This window comes from Sarcophilus harrisii, chromosome 2, assembly GCF_902635505.1.
Source record: "Sarcophilus harrisii chromosome 2, mSarHar1.11, whole genome shotgun sequence".
Taxonomy (NCBI): Eukaryota; Metazoa; Chordata; class Mammalia; order Dasyuromorphia; family Dasyuridae; genus Sarcophilus; species Sarcophilus harrisii.
In genome coordinates, this window is record NC_045427.1 from 252,415,233 (window position 1) to 252,436,548 (window position 21,316).

General features: G+C 32.5%; 1 protein-coding gene across 2 annotated transcripts in view; it reads left to right on the top strand.

Annotated features, from left to right (window-relative positions):
• KATNBL1 (katanin regulatory subunit B1 like 1) overlaps window positions 1-12,639 on the top strand; it is a 49,783-nt gene extending 37,144 nt beyond the window's left edge. The window contains exons 2-10 of one of the 2 annotated variants that reach the window (XM_031952022.1): window positions 210-337; window positions 884-924; window positions 1,509-1,788; window positions 3,531-3,649; window positions 4,053-4,103; window positions 4,178-4,267; window positions 4,570-4,659; window positions 5,270-5,362; window positions 6,192-6,279. In XM_031952022.1, coding sequence (XP_031807882.1) covers window positions 224-337; window positions 884-924; window positions 1,509-1,788; window positions 3,531-3,649; window positions 4,053-4,103; window positions 4,178-4,267; window positions 4,570-4,659; window positions 5,270-5,333 — 849 coding nt within the window. In that variant the 5' untranslated portion in view covers window positions 210-223 and the 3' untranslated portion in view covers window positions 5,334-5,362; window positions 6,192-6,279. Of the gene's footprint in view, window positions 1-209; window positions 338-883; window positions 925-1,508; window positions 1,789-3,530; window positions 3,650-4,052; window positions 4,104-4,177; window positions 4,268-4,569; window positions 4,660-5,269; window positions 5,363-6,191; window positions 6,286-7,217 lie in introns of those variants that run through there. The other variant, XM_031952021.1, reaches the window with a different exon arrangement.
• Window positions 12,640-21,316: the final 8,677 nt, after the last annotated feature.

Genomic DNA, 21,316 nt, shown 5'->3' on the forward strand with positions numbered 1-21,316 from the left:
ATCATATAGCCAGTCTAATGATTTGATTCTCAGTTACTTGTCTGGATTTCTCTGTCTGATATGCCCTCACTATTTAAGGCTTTATAAATAACAGTGTGAATGAAGCAGAATAGGATTGTGAATGTGCATATATATGTGTGTTATAGAAATAATGACAGTATTTAACTATATGTAGTCAAAACTAATTTTTTTCAAATTTTGCCAACTAGGGATTTAAGAGATTATGGCATCTGAAGCCCACAATGATAGAAAACGGAACTTTTTGCATATTGAGGGCCATTCCATTGATCTTCCTAGGAAAAGGATCTCTCATTTCACTAATAAGAACATGAAGGAGGTATGTTAATGTTTTTTATAAATTTCTTAAATAACATGTAACAGATAAAATGTCACAGAATCTAAACTTTTGTAGTGCTGGTGAGTGTTGGTTAACTTTTTCCACAATAGGAGGGTAATGATTTAGCATACAAAAAAGTGTTCTCTATGCACAATGCTAATAGCCTTGGCATAGTTTCTCCTAGATCATAATGAAATTCTTATGAAAGAAAAAAAAATAGTCAGTATATTCTAAAATATAAAATACATTCTAAATGAGAGTGGAGTAGCTGAGATTGACAGGTTATCATATACCAATGATATCAATTGGACTACTAAAGATAATGCCAGTGAAAGTAGAAAAACCTTAGAATTTAATAATAGGAGAATGCTGAATAAAAATAGAATTCTAATCTTTCCCTCACTTCCAAACAATAAGAACAACAAAGAATTGTAGATTTGTTGATGTCACTCGCTTATTTTAGTTTATTTACAATTCCATTAGTAGAAACTTTTATCTAGATATACTTGTTCATGGGTAACAATAATTTTCTACTTTTATTGATAGGGAAAGAAATCTCCAAAACATTTGGCTGCTTATACAAATAGGTAAGAGATACTTTGAAATTTGGGGGAAGCAACAAATCTTGAAAGCTAGGGATGGCTAAAAATGGGAAAATGTAGTATACATGTTATTTGTAAAATGAGATTAGACAGTTATATATAACCTTAGCGTTTCTCCTAGTGTCCCAAATTATTGGATCCTGTGTTTGATTCTATATTCTTTGAAAGATCAGTTATTGCTTTTAAGACAAATCTGTGTTATGTATTACCTTCCTCAGGCCTGAAATTATGTTGTCAGAAATATGTAAAGTTAAGTATATATCTATTACTTAAGAATTGGTTGAATGGATATTAGATGGATCAAAACTGTACTGCAGAATGGTCCCTTAACCTTTAATTTTTTTTTTTTGAATTTATTTATTTATTATAGCTTTGTATATGCAAAATATATGCATGGGTAATTTTTCAATATTGACCCTTGCTAAAACTTCTGTTTCAACTTTTCCCCTCCTTCCCTTCACTCCCTCCCCTAGATGGCAGGTAGTCCCATACATGTTTAATATTTAACCTTTAATTTTTAATAAAATTTTATTTCCTTCTTTATTTAAATAAGCTAATTGTTTTTACAGAACAGTTGGATACGCTGTGAAAAGTCCAGACAAACTGCACAAAGAAGTATATTATAGAAAGAAAGTTCATCATTATTTTCCAAATCCTTGTTACAGAAGAAAACAGTTTCCTAGAAGCAGGGGCTGTGACATGGCAAATAAAGAAAATGAACTGGCATGTGCAGGCCACCTGCCTGAAAAATTACGTCATGAAGGTCGTACATTTTTACTTAATGCTAGTGATTCTAGTTCTTCACAGACAGAGAGCCCATCATCAAAATATAGTGGATTTTTTACTGAGGTGAGTCACTCTACAAGCTAATTCTTTTTTATCTAGCATGATTATATGTTTTTTCTTTTGGTGTTATTTTCAGTCTGCAGAATACTTCTCATCCTTTTGTCTATGGAATTTCTTGAATGGTGTCCTTAGGTGAGCCTTCTTATAATCAAATCAAGCAAACTTGAAACAGTTGTTATGTCCATTTTTAAAAGTTTGTATTTTTCCATATAAGTAGAATAGATTTAATGTATTATTATCTCCTGCAGGATTCAGATTCACACATTGACAGGTGGAGATTGGAGGGAGCAGAGAGAGAGAAAAGATCAGATCTTAAAGTTGAGCTGTTCTATTTAGACACAGGAATCAGAGTTCTCTTGTGTCCTGTAGTTCAGTGGAGTCCTAAAGATTTAATCATCCTAGTGTGGTAGGTACTGTCTGTAATATTATAGAATAGCTTAGCCCAAAGTGGTCATTTGAGGAATGATATAGTAAATTTGTGTCTTATTTCTAAAAAAAACAGCTCTTATAATCTTCTAAGAAGTAATTGATTTAAGGTAGCATAGATGATAGAAGATCAGTGTGATGATTAAGAGAATTATTATAAGTATTCAGAATTATTAGAAAGAGATCTTGATTATGGAAACACAGGATGTCTAACAGAGAGTACTTGAAATGATAATGGAATTATTTAGCAAGATTCTTTCATTTTCTCCTTGGAAAATAATAAATAGAATTCTAGAGAAACAGAAAATAAGTCAATGTTAGACAAAAATCATGACAGGGAAGAAAAATTGAAACAAGGTTTCTAGGAGACTGGTGGGAAGTTAAAAAAATTTTTTTTAATTCTTTATGAAATAACAGTCAGCCAACATAAGAATTAGAGAATGGATGCTATCTCTATTATAGAAGTACTGGTTTTTTGAGAGATCACAGTGATATAGTTTCTTACAACTGACGACCTAAGTATAAACTAAAGGATCACTATGGTTGTTTAGGCAGAATACAACTTACTTGTTGCTATATGGTAAAAGACTACACAATCTTCTCCTTTCCTTTTATATCTTCATATTTAAACCTCTTTTCTAAGGAATGCTTACTTCTCTGGGTCCTATTGCCCCTGTGTAGTTTTCAAAAGTTTATTGATTACTGCTTTATTGTTAGAGGCCTAACTTAACTAATTTATCTAATTTTACTCATACTTAATTTTCATCGGCTTTTTTAACCCTAAAAAAATTTTAAATTGATGCCAAAACATTGAAGAGAGAAGCTTGGCCTATTATCCTTATACAACAAGAAAGAGTAATAATAGTTGAAGAAAGGATACTGATGCTTCAGACTGCTTGATGCTTATTTTCTTTAAATGCTGTATTATTCTAAATTGTGAATGAAGATGATAAGGATTTTTAGTTTTGGGAAAAGGGACTAACATTGTTGTATAACTTAAAATTAATCTGTCTACATTGATCTGATCTAATTGAATAACTACTTCAGATCTCTTTTATTTATTTTTTTTCTCTTCAGTATGGCCTTTAACAAATTAGTTTGCTGTTTGTCAAAGGTATGCATTTGTGATTCAAGTGTATAGTACTTTGGACTTGGTAGTCAGAAGACTTAGATTTTTGTCTGGTTTCTGCCAGCAACCAACTTTGGTCAGTTCTTTTACCCCCCTGAAACATCATTTTCGTCTTATATAAAATGATACTTTGGATTAAATAATATCTCTGATTCCTTCCAATTTTAAATATTGTTTTTTTTACTTGCAGGTTTCTCAGGACCATGAGACAATGGCACAAGTTCTTTTCAGTAGAAATCTGAGGTTGAATGTAGCTTTAACTTTTTGGAGAAAGCGAAGTATAAGTGAACTAGTAGCCTATTTGGTGAGGTAAATCATAATTTATTTTTTCCATTCTCATTTTTGCAAAACTATAGCATCCAATTTCAGGAATAGCATTCTAGGATTAGCTTTCCAACTTATGATAATGTTGCTGACCAGAAAATTTTAATTTACTATACTTAATTTTAATAAGAATAATAATGTCCAAAGTTAGTGTCACATAGATTTGTTAACTAAAAATCCAGAGTCATTAGTTTTATCTTTACTTGCTGTATGATTTTGAAACTGATAACCTCTACAACTCAAATCCTTATATATAAAAAAAGGAAATTATAGATGATCTGTTGATTTTGGAGGAAAACTAATTGTGTTAATCATCTTCCTGACTTAGAAGATGACTTATATGTGAAAATAGCTAGCTACTTAACCTTTGCTTCTCTTAATACTATAGGATAGAAGATCTTGGAGTAGTGGTAGATTGCCTTCCTGTGCTCACCAGCAGGTAAAAAGAGAACTTTTTTTTAGAAGATTAGAAATCATGATTTCCAAGTTTTTGTAATCAAATGTATATTTTAGTTTACAGGAAGAAAAGCAGTACATTTCACTTGGCTGCTGTGTAGATCTGTTGCCTCTAGTAAAATCACTACTTAAAAGCAAATTTGAAGAGTAAGTATCTATGTGAATTTTTATTTTTCATTTTCAGCAACATTTATTGAGGTTTTATTATATATATAGTACAGTATTAGGCTCTATGGAAGATAAGGGCAATTTAGTTGGGGAAATAAGTTTTATATATGTGAAATAACTGGGGAAAATTGAAATGATATCTTGTCAGCAACTCTCACACTTAATTTGGTATTGTCAAGTGCTGAAAAAAATTAAAAGTAAATGGAAGGAGTTTGTATTTAATCAGTAAAGATTTTGGGGGGAGGAAAAGCATGATTTTTTAACACAAAATTTTATTTCAGTTATGTGATAGTTGGTTTGAACTGGCTTCAAGCAGTCATAAAAAGATGGTGGTCAGAACTGTCTGCTAATACAGAAATTGCAAAAGATGGGTAAGTATTAGAATTTCTATATTTTGTAAATATGCTGCTATGCTGGTAAAAATTGTATTGTCAGGACAGAAGCAGATAGAAAGATAGAGAGAAAAAGAATTTATTAAGCTCTTTATTATGTGTCAAATACTGTACCAAGCACTAGGAATACAAATGTAAGAAAATAAGATGTTCCCTATACTCAAGGAAATTGCATTCTAATGAGGGAAGACAATTTATAAAAGGGAGCTAGAAAGGGAGCAAGGGTGGAGTTGGAGAACAATGGACAAATCTGCTGGTAAGGAGGTGGGAAAGTCAAGAGATCCAAGGAGGACTTTGAACATGAATGACCTAGGCATTCCATGACATGAGGACTAGCTAGGGACTCACCAGTCAGAGGAAATGGTGCAAAAGCAAAGATATCTTCAAGAAGATGAGAAAGCTACAGAGAGTGAGGAATGGAGCCAGGAGAGAACTGAGCATGGATGGCCTGAACAATTCATGAAATGGTGGTTCTTCTAAGGATTCACCAGCTAGAGGAGAGGGTGCAGGAGCAGAAGCATCTCCCAGGTGAGGTGGCTTCTCATCTATACGACCATAATACAATGTTATTCACTCCCTTTCTTAATAGGGAGGATTTAAGGAAATGTTATACTCATTATAAATTTATAGAAAAAACTTTGAAGGCAACATAGTGCATGCAGTTAACCTGGAACTAGAAGATGTGAGTTAAAATTTTATCTCTGTTGCTTATTACATGTGTGACTGGGACTCAAAGAAATTATTTGTCCAGTGTGTTTCTTCATCTTTAAAAAGGGGATAACAGTATATTTAGACTATCTACTTTCTAAGGATCAAATATGGACTAGTTTATGTAAACCTTAAAAATAACAAATGTAAGCTGCTATTATTAGGCTACTGTGATGTCTTAATGAAAAAAAAGTCTAAGATAGTTGCTTAAAAATTTAATTTTTAATAGATTTAGTTTATTTAAATGAGTACTGAAGCTTTTCATATTAGAATATACTTCATATGTAGAATTTCAGAACTAGTCACCTCTCTTTCTGGAATTAACCTCATTTTGCAGAGAAGACAGGGATAACAATACTATAATCAGGCATTCTGAAGTTGCAGGTTTTTGGGGTGAGGAGGGCCTATTATGGACTTTTAGTAGCCAGCTTATTGAGATTTCAGTGTGTGTGTGTGTGTGTGGTGTTTTAGAAATATATATATTATTCTACAGATTGAAACTGATAATCTTGAGTAACTTCTAACTTTCTCCTAAGGAATTAGAAGACTCTTATACTCAACTGTTCCCTATATTGTAATAGGTACTGTTTTCAAGTAGTTGTGGTAATTGAGCAACCTATAATCTCTATGAATAACTGACACATGATTATAAATAATTCATTTGAGTTACAGTGTCATGTTGCTTAAGGATAAATTCTTAGATATTAAAATTTATTCAGTTATCTTTCTCTGAATATAGTGTATTACACAGACTATGTATATAAAGTCATAAATAAATTTTTGCTTAAAATTTTTTTTTAAAGAAATATTCATATTTTAAAACAACAATTAAGTGGATTGTGGAAACAAGAAAATCATCTTACTTTGGTTCCAGGATACACTGGTAATATAGCTAAGGTATGTGTATAACCAAAGTTATCAAATGTTTGACTTTTGATGTTCAAAATATCTAATAATCTAGTCTGATGGATTTGTAAAACTAGAACTACTAAACAAGTCAGGAAATGATTTAGCTAGTTAAGTAAATGATATTATAATGTTCTGAAAGCAAGTATACCTCTTAAAGTGCCAGAATACTCTGGGTATAGATATAACATTTCATTGCATGGAAGGGAGCAAAGCCCATTGAATGTCTTTCGGATGCTCTTCAAAAGATAATAGTCTTAAGGAAGTGTTATTGTAAGTATGAGGAGTTTTAAAAATGATAAGGAAACACTCAGTTTCTCATAGCCATTTAAATCTTTTATTTAGTGACAGATGCTTCTCCAAATGAAGGATTATGTGTTAATTCAGCAATTGCATTAGAGAAATCCAGACACAATAATTGTGTCCAAAAGAAATTTATTTATTATTGACTTACTCATCTATCTGGATAAGGGAGTAGAATGAGAGTGCTGATGCAACATTAAGATTAAGATGCTGGCCTGTCAAGCTATGAAAATAATCTCCCAGCCTTCTCTTTTTGTATAATAAAAATCAGAATTTCTGATATGTTAGAAATATTCCTTTTTCAGAGTTGCAGGATAGTGATTGCTGCATAGCAAAGTATTATCTGCAATGAGAATTGATATTCAGAATTGTCATCTTGAAGCTTTGTAATATCCAGAATAAGTAAAAAAAATTATTTATATTTTATATATTTTGAATGATGTACAGTAATGTAGATGAAGCACAAAGGATTGCTGTCATGTTTGTTAGTTAGGCAGAAAGTTAATTTATTAAGTTCTTAATTAGAAGTAAGTACTTGAGTTAAATGAAGAGATATGTATATATAAACATAAATTGGGGGGTGCTAAATATTGACTAATAGTTTTATTTTATTCTTCAAGGACGTAGATGCTTATTTATTACAATTACATTGAGAAGTACTACACCTGAAGAGGACATTCTTGTTCAGAATATTCCTGGATTTTGTAGCTTCCAGAAAGAGATCTCTTCTGAGAACTATGAACCAAGAAGGGAAGTGAAATCTTCCAAAAATGCCATTTAATTAAACCACTAGTAAAATCCTAACAATCTACTTCACATTGAAGTGGAAAAATAACCACAAGGAGCATCTTTGACTTCAATGAGGTGAAAGTGCACTATGAAAATTGTACGCCTTTGCTGCGTTTGGGATTTGTATGGTTATTTGGGGAAAAATTGTTTAAATGCTTCTGTGTCTTATTGCAGTCCTTCATATTGCATAAAAATGTAATTTATACTGACATGAAAAGATAAAATGGGCAAGACATTTTGCTAGGAACCACAAAGACCAATCACCATTAATATTTTTTTTTTTAAGATTGTGTTTTATAAAAAAAAAAAAAAAAACCACTAAAATGTGTGCAGCTACTTTGTGATCATATTGAAAAGACTTTAAAGATGTTTAAAACAACATAGCAAATGATGGACAATTTTTTCACACTGAGATACTGTGTAAAACAAGATGCCTTAATTATTAGTATGTTTGAAGAAGCCAATGTATTATGTTACTTGTATCTTTTAAAACAGCCATGCATACAGGCATGAAATCAGGGGTTTTACGCTCATGTAGAATATTGGTTTTGGAACCTAATTCACATACTTTGAAAAACCTGAGGATATTTTTCTCTGATTTTTGCCAGAATATGTGTGTGTGTGTGTGTGTGTGTGTGTGCACGCGCGTGTGTATGTGTATGTGTGTGAATATAAAAAGCTGAATATTAATTGGATGAATGCTTAATTGGAAATGTCCTTGGAATTAGCTAATTTATATTCACTTTTTAAAAACTATATTTGAATTTCTATTATTTTCAGTTCTGAATCATTTAAGCTCCTTTTATTTGAGTAAATATACTAAATATTTCTCTTTTTGGGTTTTTTTTTTTTAATTCACATAATTTCATACGTCTTCTAAATTCTCATCATTTGTGTTTTGGATAGTAGTCTAATGTTTTAGAAATGTTTACAGCTAGAGTTGATCTTATATTCTCCATCCAAATAATTGATCCACTACCTCCTCTAATGATTGCTTTGAAATGGGGTTCATATATATTCTTGGTATATACAAACTCAGTTTTGATATGATTTAACAGTGGTATGTGTTAAGACTCCGTGACTTTTGTTGTTATGCTTTATATTACCATTAGGTAGGGATAGGAAAATTCACATACCACCAACTCAGTTAGAATAAGCCTGATAGTGATCTGGCCAAATAATTTTGGGAATCATTTTTCTCTGAAATGTCCCCTCATGGGCATGAATATAAATCTATATAGTGCTTGCCCAATCAACTACTGATGTGAACATTGAATGTGCATCTTTCTTGCTTTAAAGGGTAAGATTTCACTGACTCTGGATGCTTTTACTGTACAGTTCTGTCACACACATACACACAATGTGGATAATCTGTTGTGATCATTGTTTTTGTTGAGTCTTTAACTTAGAAACATTCCACATTACTCAAATTCTGTGATGTTAAAAGGAAAACTTTCCCCCCAAGATGTGAGAAGGAAGTGAACATTAATAATCTACACATTTGAGATAAAAAATATTAATTTCCTATATTATTTATTACCCTTGTAATTATTGTTTTAGTTGAACAAATAATCTGAGATAACTAGTCAGTTGATTGGAACCTAGTACTTATGAGACTTAGAGAATGGAGATTTGAACCTTTTTTAGAATAGTTAGCTTAACAGAAGGATAACTGGATTGCGTGCCCCCTGCCAGTCTTCCAATTGGTGCTCTTGTTAACAAGAGGTACCAGTTTTGGATAGATCAGCATAAAGTGATCATTTCTGGAAAAATAGTTCAAAAGTATATGTTCTCTAAGGAGTCAGTAGTGTCTTTGGATACCAAAGACAGCACTTTGTGAATAAATACTACTTTTATTAAAACAACTGCCATGTTGATCCTTGCTTTGGAACAAAGTATTTTTTAATTATATTTTTCTTTTTAATAGATGTCATTTAATTGATCTTAAGTAAAAATAAGATTGTGTATATTATCTCTAAGACAATATACAAAAATTTTTTAAATGTAATTACTGTCCCTCCTCCCCCCCCAAAGAAACAAGATAAGAGCTCTTATTTCTGAATTCAGACTTTTTGAATGTCAGTGTTACCACTCCGCTTTAAACATTCTAAGCTGTATAGGCAGCCTGAAGATCTTATAAGTAAAAACTATTGAATAGCCCACACTCCACTTTTTTTGTTTTTGGCTCTTGTATTTTTTTATTTCAGAACCTACCTCTCAGATACTGAAATTTGCTGAAAGAAAAGTATTAGATAAAAAGTATAATTAAATGCTTCTGCACAGTTCTGCACAGCTTCAGTAATTTTAATCAGAAAAGTGTTGTATTCCAGAAGGAGCCAAAGACAGTGTTTACAGAGTATTCTGGTAATTGTAAACAGTTCAAACATTATTTGACCTAAATTAGGACAATTGTGTGTTTGTTGCTAATTTGTTGAACACTATCAATGTTAGCAGACTGGCTATATCTTATATAGAATTTAGGGATTACACAAGATTCCTCCCTATTAAAGAGCCAAATTTCCATCTTTTAAAATTTTCTTCTTAATTTTACAGTTTATCAAGTCATTGGGACTAGAAATTTAAAGATTTACAATTATCATGTTCATTTGGGTAGATTGTGTCATGAAGAGTTGATCATGATGAGAATGGCATGAAAAGTTATAAGGCAGGGAATATAATGGCATGGCATTAAGAAAAATGGTCTAATGTTAGCAGTGCCCTGTTTACATAACAAAAATTATAGAAATTCCTGAGATTTATAATAGATTGCATATGTGCTACCTATATTCCTTTTGGGAAGATGATAAATTTTTGCAACCAAACATTGAGACTACTGAAAAGTTAGCCTAGATGTTAGTTGAAACAAAATTCTGCTGAATTCTGTAAAGAACTGCTGCTTAATTTGTTATAGAATCTTCTGTTGTTAAAATAATAATCTTACTGTAGAATATTTTTATATTTGGAAAACTTTGAGAAAATAAATAATATGTTACGGAACTACAGGTTAAATACATAATTCACATCAGCATTCTTAGTGTTTTGCTTAGATACTTAAATCAATCTCAGAGCCACAAATAGAAGGAAGTTTTCATTAAAATCTGATACCATTGCATTAAAGTTTAATCTTTCCAAACCAGTTGCTTTCTTCTCATTTAAAGTTATGATAATATCAGATGCCACTGTCAGTTAAAAAATAATAAATACAACTTAAGCAGCTGACTCAACTAGTCTGATCCATTTTGAAATAGATTTTTGCCTTGTGGGTCACTTTGGCTAGAAATAGTTTTGCTGAACATCTGCTGGTAGGGATTTACTATTCTTTTTTCTCTAGCAAGTTGCATTTCAGGCTAATTTGATCATTATTATAAAGCCTTTCTTTTCTTGTAGCATGAGTTAAAGAAGCCTAATACCTAATAATTTTGGATTGAAGAGAATATCTCCAAACTTTTAATGCTTATATGATGTACAGCAGCTTTTTGGTTAACAGCACTGCATTCCTCTAATTAATATGAATATAATAGGTCATTAACTAGTCCAGAATCTGACTTGAGATCATTATGAATCTACCCTGAAAGCTAGACCATAGATAAACCTTTACACGTGGGCTATATAATTAGTAGCATTTACGATTAGATGACCTTAAATTTATCATCCATTATGCTACATTATTGATTCAAGAATTTCATTTCACAGCAGGATCTGTCATGTGCTCCGCCCCTCTACGTATCAGTGTGGTAGGATCTTAGTACAGTAGTAAAGTTGGTACTTATAAGAAGGACTTAATTCATATTGGAGGTTTGAAGCTGGCATTCTATTTCTCTTTTGCTTTAACTGGAAAGGGACTCTAATCAACACCTACTTTCTGTCCTGGACATGAGTCACAGAAACTCAGATTTGAGTGCTGAAGGAAGGGAGACCTCAGAGACAATCTAACACAGATTATAGAAAGAAATTCATTCAAGAGCACCCTTGAGAAGTAGTTTTTATTATTTCTTTAAAAAACACTACCTTTAATGGCCCTCTATTTTTAAATAGCTCTAATCAAGGAAAAGTTTTTCCTTCTATCAAGCCAGAATCTGTCTTTTGAGTTACATTCACCTATTGTTCCTAGTTCTACCCTGTAAGATTTCTTCTATTCTTAAAGTAACTTTTTCAAATTTCCCAGGGAATCATAGCTGAAAAACTGGGAAATTGCAGATCTTCAGTTTGTACTACTTCCAAGGTCTGCAAAAGTGATTGACAATCAGCAATCACTTCTGGATAGCTATAATTGTGTTTCTTTATATCAAGCCAAAAGCTGCTTCTTCATACTTTTCTGTCCATGCAAAAGTCACAGTCTTCATGTTCATGATAGTTCTTAAAATAGACAGACAGCTGTTTGTACATTGCCTATCCCATCCCAGAGTCCTCCCCATTTTATTTTTTCTGTCTAGACTAATCATCCCATTTCCTTTAGTTGAATCTTTTGGCAAGGTCTATAATAACTTTACTTTACTGTTCTCCTGCCTCTGCCCAAGTTTGTCAGTGTCTTTATTAAAATGTGATATCTAGAAGTGACATTTCAAAGTGCATATCCATAAGTACTTCAGCTTACTAGGCCCAAAACAGATTTATCTATCTCACCTTCTGCTTTCTCCCAGACCTCTTCCAAATTTCTCTGTCACCCTCAAAGGCACCCAGGTTTGCTCTTCTACTTCACACTGCATAACCCATTAAATTGCCAAATCTTTTTGTTTCTTTCTCTGCTGCATCTCTGAAATACTTACCCTCCTCTCTATTTACAGTCCCTCACCTTGTTCAGACCCTCATTGTAGCTCACCTGTACTACTATACAAGCGCCCTGGTCTTGGTCACTTAAGCCTTTGCCTATTCCAGTCTATCCATGCATCCAACAAAGCGCTTTTCTTAAAGTCCAGGTCTGGTCATATCAACTTCTTTCCCCCACTCAAAGTTCAATGGCTCCCCATTATTTCTTACATCAAATGTAAATTCCAATGTTTAAGATTTTCATAACATGGTCCCCTCCCTTTCCTGTTTGGTATTGTATTACTAATATCCTCATATATATATCCAGTATAGCTAATCCAGATACCTATTATTCCACTGGTGCAACTTTCTATCTCCAGGCTTTGTGCCTTTATACAAGCTGATCCTCCCCTACCCCACTCCCAAATGCCTGCACTGCACTCCCTCCTCACTTCTGGATTTTGGAATCCATGGTTTCCTTCAAGATTCAGATGCATTGCCCCCTTCTCCATGAAGCCTTTCTAGGATTCCTTTCAAACTAAAGGGTGTGTGTGTGTGTGCGTGTGCATATGTATACACACACACATGATGTGTATATATATACCTCTTTATATAAATATATGTGCATATATTTATATATATTATGTATAGACTTGTATGTGTACAGGTCTCTCTTTAGAATGTAAGCACCTTGATTGAACATAGGAACTGTTTTACATTTCTCTTTGTAACTCTAGAGCTTAGCATAGTTGCTAGCACATAGTAAGTGCTTAATAAAGGTTTTTCTTTTTATGCTGTCATCAGTGGAAAATGTAGTCAGACTATTAGTTACCTCCTTTGTTTCAATACTGTGCCTTTTTTTTTTTTTTTAATTCAGCCTAAGACTGTTAAATTTTCTGCCTGCTGTTACATTAGTGACTCAACTTGAAATCCACTAAAAACCATGGCTATTTTTTCACATAAATTAGCATAATTATATCTTCCCCATTTTGTATTTGTGTAGTAGTTGATTTTTTAAAATCCCCATTAAATATCATCTTATTGAATCCTTACCCAAATGTTTCTTAACTCATAACTAACTCCCCACTTTGGTTCATGGATTTACTTACATGAGTACATATTGGTATACAATTCTATGTCACCACCTTCTTAACAGAGTGCTAGACTTGTTCTTCAAGAAGAGCAGGGTTCACATAGCTTTGATACTTATTAGTTATGTGCTGTCTTAGATTATTAGTTGTTTTAATTTCCTTAGCTGTAAGATGCAGCTAATAATAGCACCTTCTTCACAGGTTCTCATTGTGAGGATTAAATTAAATAACACATGTAAAATACTTTGCAAACATTACAGAAATATCTAAGTCTGAATCATCTTGAATATAATATAATATAATAGTGCTAGGACACTAATGGAGTATATGACCTCTAGGTCATATTTTACTTTTGATAGTAAAATAGCTAGTATACCTTGTTCATCACCCTTACTTAACAACATTTGGGTGTAGCTGTCCAATGTAGCCATGAATTTTATTACTTTTATTCTTAGATGTTTTTCTTGCAAATCATTCTTTTCTACTGGTATTTTCCTTTGTCATAATTGCTATTTTCTGTACCATCTTATTTCAAATAGAGATATGACTGGTTTTCCTTTACCTTTTATTTTTCAATTTAAAATTTTCTTGCTCATATGTGCAAGTCTTCAAAAAAACTAATATTTTGCCAATCCTATTTGTGTCTGTTCTTGCCCTGGCAAAGAACTGATCATTTTCATAAAGCCAGGTTCTAGAATCCAAATCATGTTAATCAGAGACTATTCCCAATTTTACCTTTTTCTTTTGAAATCCCTATTTTCAATTGGCAGTGGTAATGTCCCTAAGTTCTTAAGTTTTTCACACAAAATTTGATTTTCCCAGGAATGTTTTCTAGGTTTCTTTTGGTGGTTTGCTTTATCTGCATCAGAATTACCATGGCGCATAACAATTACTGTGTTCGACAGATGGTGGGAGATTTTATATCAAATTCCTGACTTGAATTCCTGGCATAACCCCTTGAAAAATGGCATACTTCTCTCTTTATTTGTACCAAGTGTATAAATGACTGTCTCAGCACACGTACCCCTCTCCCAGTCCCTATATTTCTCATCTTCCTTTGACTAGAATATGGACTATTCCTGGCAACACTTGTGAAAACTCCTAATTATTCAACAAATATTAAGTGTCTACTATATTCAAAACATTTCTAGATTCTTGAGACCTATCTGTGGCATGAGAAGCTGTTCCTGCCTAAAAACACTTGTGATGTACTTTTATCTTTTTTTTGGAAGTTTCATAAAACTATTCTTAGTGCCAACAGTTTAGTAATTTATCCTTTTTGCTTCATGTTCTTTCTTTGTTTTGACCTTCTAGTAAGCTCAGAATTCTTCTGTAGATTTTTTTCCCTCTTGGTTTCCCCTTTTAAGCATCTTTTTCATCAAACAATAATTTATTTTCCTTAGTGATTTAGAGTATAAAGAGTTCTTCAGCCTATTCACCTTCTATAGGAGGAAGACCAATTTATTATGCACTTTATTGCTACTACATGTCACTGGCAGAAATTAAACTATAGCACATTCTCTACAAATCAATGTAAAATGCTTTTTTGCCCTCTTTCCTTTATAGATCAAAAATCCTTAAATCTTTGTTACTATTGTATCTTGGCTTTTGGTCTTGTGACTTTTACTTGCTGCTTTTCTCAGCCCGATCCACAATTAGTTTCCTGCCAAAGCCCTAATGTAAGCAGGAGCTACTTTCTGTTCTCTGTGTGAAGGTGCTGCTGTGTAAAAATCTAGCTTCCACAGTTATCTTTCTGCTACTCCATTTTTCTTGTTTTCTTTCCTCCCACTGCCAGTCAGACCTCAGACACCTATCTTCTGTTTCTTAGTTTTTCAGTATTTCATTCCTTCACCTTGATTATAAAAAATGTAAATTGAAATACTGTGTTAAACATTTCTATGAATTCAGTATCACAATTGTGTTTTCATTTGGACTTTTTCCTTTAAGGATTTCACATGCCTTTTGGGAGCATTATACAAGGAAATAGATTTTTAGTATTACATAGACATGTGTGACAAAGGAGCCAAATTGTCATAGTCTGGAACGAAAATATTGCTCCCTCTCTTTGTTTTTGTTTTTTTTACTAAGGCAAGTGGGTTTTGTACTATGTTTTCATGCTGTTGCAGAAATCAGTTGAAGTAACATTATTTTTCTACAGGTTATTGTTACATTTGTCTTTGTTTGCTCTTCATATAAAGTACATGAACTATCTCCAAACTGAGGACTGCCTTTGTTGATGTGTTTTCTATACCTGCCTCAATTTGATCTACAGACAATCCAGAGATTTATGTGAAATGATATTTCACACTTTTTTGACTAAAAACAGAAAAGGTGAGAAGAAAAAAATTTAACACGAGTTGTCTACAGATCTGCAAGAAAAAAAGGAAGAGTATGAAAAAGAATGGTGGTTTAAGAAATAATTTGAAACAGTTCACAATCTAGGTAGGAATCCATTTTCTTTAAGAATTGCTAAATACTGAAGTAAAAACCATTAGCAGTAAGAGAGCATATAGTAATTGTTTTGATATTTGGAGAAGAAACATCAGTCTTTTTAATTGGAAATATTTGGAGGCAGCTTTCCAATTTAATGAATTGACTTTTCTTCAAACATCAGAAATCATTTTCTGAATCAGAATATTATTATATTCATGATTTGCAAAGTTTAGGTATCAATATTAATCAAGTCATTTGAGATAAGTGAATATGTAGAGTTGGGAACAGATTGTGATAACATCATACCATCATGCTTTGGAAAGAGGGACCAATGCAAGATATCTTATAATTTTAACTTTTAATAGGTTAGATAATTGAGTCTGTCCTGGTTATTATTAAATATATTTTACAAGAACCTTATGATAGTAGTTTACTTTAATACTCAAATGTTAATTTTAAGATTATTCTCCCTTTGCAATTAAAGCAAAATGTAACCATTTCCACAAGGTTTCAGGAGGGGGTGGAGCAAAGAGTTTCTTCTAGTTGTATCTGGACCAAAAGTTATAGGAATTCTCATCCTTCAGAATAAAGAGAAACAAAGATGTAAAGATTGTAGCCCCAATTCTTGGCAGAGAAGACAGAAAAGCCAATTAACCATGTTATTTCCTGGCCAGCTTTTTTTTCTTTTTTAGGAAGTCTGCGTGAACAAACTCAAATAATATGATTTTGTAGTAAGTTTTGATGTGACTTTACAAAGTGAATATTGTTAAATGATCATCCCAAGTAGAAATTGATTTTAAAATAGATTCTTGGCCATTTCTGTTCATATTTACCTTGAGTAAAAGGTTGTGTTTTTGTATGCACAGGCTTACAAACCAGAAAGTATAATGATATTCTGTAAAATGTATCTTGAAATCATAGTTTTATTTCCCTACAGTGTTACTTTTGCCATAGCAGAAAATGGCTAGAGAACCCCTTAGCAAACTCGTATAATAAGGCCCATGGTTTACATTGGCTTTGTTTAAAACAAAAGTATTTAAATGATCTTACAATATCAGCAATAAAACTGTATTCTACAAATTAATTGGTGGTAGTGTTTGTTTTAACCTATTTTAATTTTAATCTCTATAGTCTCAGCTTCTCTCGTTTTTATTTTATTTTTTGTAAATACACACAAAGGTAGTTTTCAGCATTTACTTTTGCAAAATCTTGTGTTCCAAATTTTTCTTCCCCTCTACCTACCTCATCCTTCCCCAATATAGCAAGCAATCTAATATAGGTTAAACATGTGCAGTTCTTCTGTACATATATTTCTATATTTGTCATGCTGTGCAAGAAAAAGCATCAAAAAGGAAAAAAACAAAGAAAAAAATAAACAACTACCAAAATAAAAGGTGAAAGTACTATGTTTTGGTCCACATTCAGTTTCCATATTTCTTTCCCTAGATCAGATGGCACTTTCTATCACAGATCTATTGGAATTGCCTTAAATTGCCTTGTTCAGCTTCTCTTAACAACCAAAAAGCTCAATGCAGAACTGTTGCATGCTTATGCTTGACTTATGAGTTATTTTTAATTTTGTGTTTTTTTACTTCATTTATAAGTTTTTTCATTAAAGGAAAAGTGAATATTTTTCAAAATACAAAAAAACCTACAGTGTATTATTAGAGGCACCTCCAATTTCTAGTCTGTGGAACTGTTCTTTACAAGAATAATAGGAGAATCAACTAAAATGAATTTAGCAGGTACTAAAATGTTATTCAATAATGTTTATTCATGATTATACAATTTCCTTTCTTTTTAAAAATATTGCTTGTTAAACCATTATTGCATTACCAAATTCCCTACAGATTGAAAAAAAATTTTTTTATGTTCTGCATTATAAAAACCATTAAATCTACATGTAGGTTATAGGTTTTGTCATTCTAGCAAAAGTTTGCTACAGTTGCTCAGAAACCTTGTATTGCCATAAAACATTTTGATGAGATGGTATTTTTTTTTTCAATTATTTACAAATGATTACAAAATAACCTACATAGTGTAATTCACTGAACACCAAAACAAAAGCAGTAATGGGTCTAAATGAAGGAAAATTTTTGAAGGAATAGAAAAACCAAAATTATAATGTGAATCCTCATATTTTTCCTGGTAGGAGTAACTTTTTTGTTAGCCGAAAACAAATATATCATTTATACATGTGAAATCATGCAGAACTTATTCCCATATCATCCATTAGGCCAAAAACAAGAAAAAGTGAAAAAAATATTCTTGAATTTGTACCCAGAGTTCATCAATTCTCTCTCTGGAATGGATAGCATTTTTCATCATGAAACCTTTGGAAAACAAAAGTTATTTAGTAAACTGATATTTAAGTTCAAATTTAAACTGATTTAGGCTTTACCTTTAATATTTTTTTTCACTTCTTTATATATATATATATTTTTTTTTTCTTTCTTTCTTTTTTTTTTTTTTTTAATAACTTTTTATTGACAGAACCCATGCCAGGGTAATTTTTTACATTATCCCTTAGACTCACTTCTGTTCCTATTTTTCCCCTCCTTCCCTCCACCCCCTCCCTCAGATGGCAAGCAGTCCTATACATGTTAAATAGATTACAGTATATCCTAGATACAATATATGTGTGCAGAACCGAACAGTTTTCTTGCACAGGGAGAATTGGCTTCAGAAGGTAGAAATAACCCGGGAAGGAAAACAAAAATGCAAGAAGTTTACATTTTCCCAATGTTCTTTCTTTGGGTGTAGCTGTTTCTGTCCATCATTTATCAATTAAAACTTGAGTTAGGTCTCTTTGTAAAAGAAATCCACTTCCATCAGAATACATCCTCATACAGTATTGTTGTTGAAGTATATAATGATCTCCTGGTTCTGCTCATTTCACTTAGCATCAGTTCGTGTAAGTCTCGCCAATCTTCTCTGTATTCCTCCTGCTGGTCATTTCTTACAGAACAATAATATTCCATGACATTCATATACCACAATTTACCCAACCATTCTCCAATTGATGGGCATCCATTCATTTTCCAGCTTCTAGCCACTACAAACAGGGCTGCCACAAACATTTTGGCACATACAGGTGCCTTTCCCTTCTTTAATATCTCCTTGGGGTATAAGCCCAGTAGTATAGGCTTTACCTTTAAAAAGACAGGACATTCCTATTATGTCATAGTTTTGTAGTTGGCTGCCAGGTTAATATTTACATTAGAAATTACCTATTATCTGAAATAAAACACAAAGATCATAGCACTAGTTTGTTTAGTCTTTAATCAGATCACATGTGATTTAGGTTTCTTTTTCAACATTTGTATTTCATCATGTTCTTGCCATAAATAGTATTTCTGTGACTTTTTTTTTTTTAAAGAGTAACAGCTATCTAGACAGAATGAAAAATTTTGCCTCTTTTATAGTAGTTTTAAACTTCTCTGTGTGTTAACATCTACACACATAATACCTACCTGTGGTGATACGATTAAATTATAAAGAGTCACAAGTGACCTGTAGGCATTATAATCTAGAGAATATGCCCCAAATCAGTGTGAATTACAAGGGAGCCAAAAGAACATGAGTTGTGTGAGTACAGTGGAAAGAACCATGCTTTTGGAGTTGGACTCCAGATTCTTCAGCATGGGATCTTGAGACACTCTCAACTTTTGTGATAATTTCCTCTTCTGTAAAAGGAGGGGTTGAAATAGATGACCTCAGATCCCTTTTAGTTCTAACATTATGGATCTTTATTCCTGGTATTAGTTCTTGGGGATACTTGTTTTCACAAACTGTTAATGAATATAGTTTTATAAGAAAATTAAAATTGAATTGAAATGAATTAAAGTAAAATCATGTATTTCCCTCTCCCCCACCAAATAAATTGGAATTAAGAGTGATTCAGGGGCAACTAGATGGATAGAGTATTGGCACCAAAGTCAGGAGGACCTGAGACACTTACTGGCTGTGTGATTCTAGGCAAGTCACTTAAGCCCAATTGCTTCACAATAAAGAGTGATTCAAACCTGTTTTTTTCCTTTCCTTTCCTTTTACATATGCTTTGAAATCATACCTTTTCTTCCAAAGAAGGGAACTATTATCTCTTTTGAGTAATTTCCTTGACAACTTTTTAAATAAAAAATTAGTGTTTAACTTTTCACTTTAGCAAATACAAAGAGTGAAGCTAGCCATCTGCTGGGTACCATTGTTTTGAGATGCCCCTGGGCAGGGTGTATCTGGCATCTTGTCATATATCAACTGTTGGTAATGATAGTAATCTGGATCCCACAAATTATTTGCTGTGTTCTCATGGGTGCTAGATATTGTACAAAACATGCAGTATTTGCTCTTAAGTTTCTGTTGAGTATGAATTTAAGTACTTTCTTTGTAGCAAAGCACTATAATAAACTCTGGGTTTACAAGGACAAAAACAAAGCAGGTTATTCCAAAAATACCTAAATACATTAAAGGATTATAGAATTTTAAAATACTCAAATACATTAAAGGACTGAAGAAGACAAACTTTACCTCAACCTATTTCATATAGCATAAGGCTATTGAACAAATCAAAAAAAAAAATTGGAAATCCTTAGAGATAAGATCACAGATGATTTGAATTAAGTTTAGAGGAAAGCAGCCAGAATTGTTTGAATATGTTAACAAAGAGATTATAGAAAAGAAATATTAGCTGGGCAGATAATGATCGGCTTCAAATATTTAAAGAACTGGCATTAGAGGAGGGATTGGACTTATTTTACTGGATCCTGTGAGAAAGGAAGCTACAAAAAGGCAGATTTCAAATATATCAACCTTTGTGTTTTACATATACATGTTGTCTTCCCTCATTAAACTCTTTGACAGTAGGGATTTTGTGTCTCCACACCTGGACATACAGTACATCCTTAATAAATTCTAATTGATCCATTCATGATCAGAAAGAATTTTCTGAATCATTAGAGTTGTGAATTTCCCTTTGCCTGGAATATTTCAAGCAGAGGCTAAATTGCCTGAAATGCCTTATTTCTTAAGACTGTTGTAGAGGGGATTTCTGGTTAGGCAGATTTTTAAGTTCTTAGGCCCAGCTCTGAAGATTTTGTGGCCTAAAGAGTCTAATTGATTTGCCCAGATATGCAAGGCTAACACTAGGAAACCCAGCATTAATTCCAGTGTCCCAATTTAGCGTACCCTGCTTCTCAAATTTTCCTCTTTGTATGTACACCCTTATTTGTATTGGCTACCTTGCTACAGAAGAAGAAAGTAAATTCCTATGGTGAAATAATCTAAACATACTTTAAATACAGGTGAGAAAACTGCAATTATATTTGAAATTAGTTCCATTTGTTAATTTACATATGCTCAAAAATTCAGAATTCATGTTCTCCCTAACCCATGTCTTATGGAAACTAGACTCAAATAGTGTTTGATATGCTAGGACCAGGACACATTTTTTTAAAAAGATGTAAAGTTGTTGTTAGTGATTCTCCTTCACATTTCCCTGGATATTACAAGTTTTACAAGCATAGACTGACTTGTTGGAACAGGCATCTAACTAGGGAGTTTTCCCTATGAGAACATGCCCTAGAAGAATTTTGATTACACAAGTCAAATCACTTCTTCACACCAGGGCTGAGAATTTCAAAGACATTCTAGGGTTCTTTTCT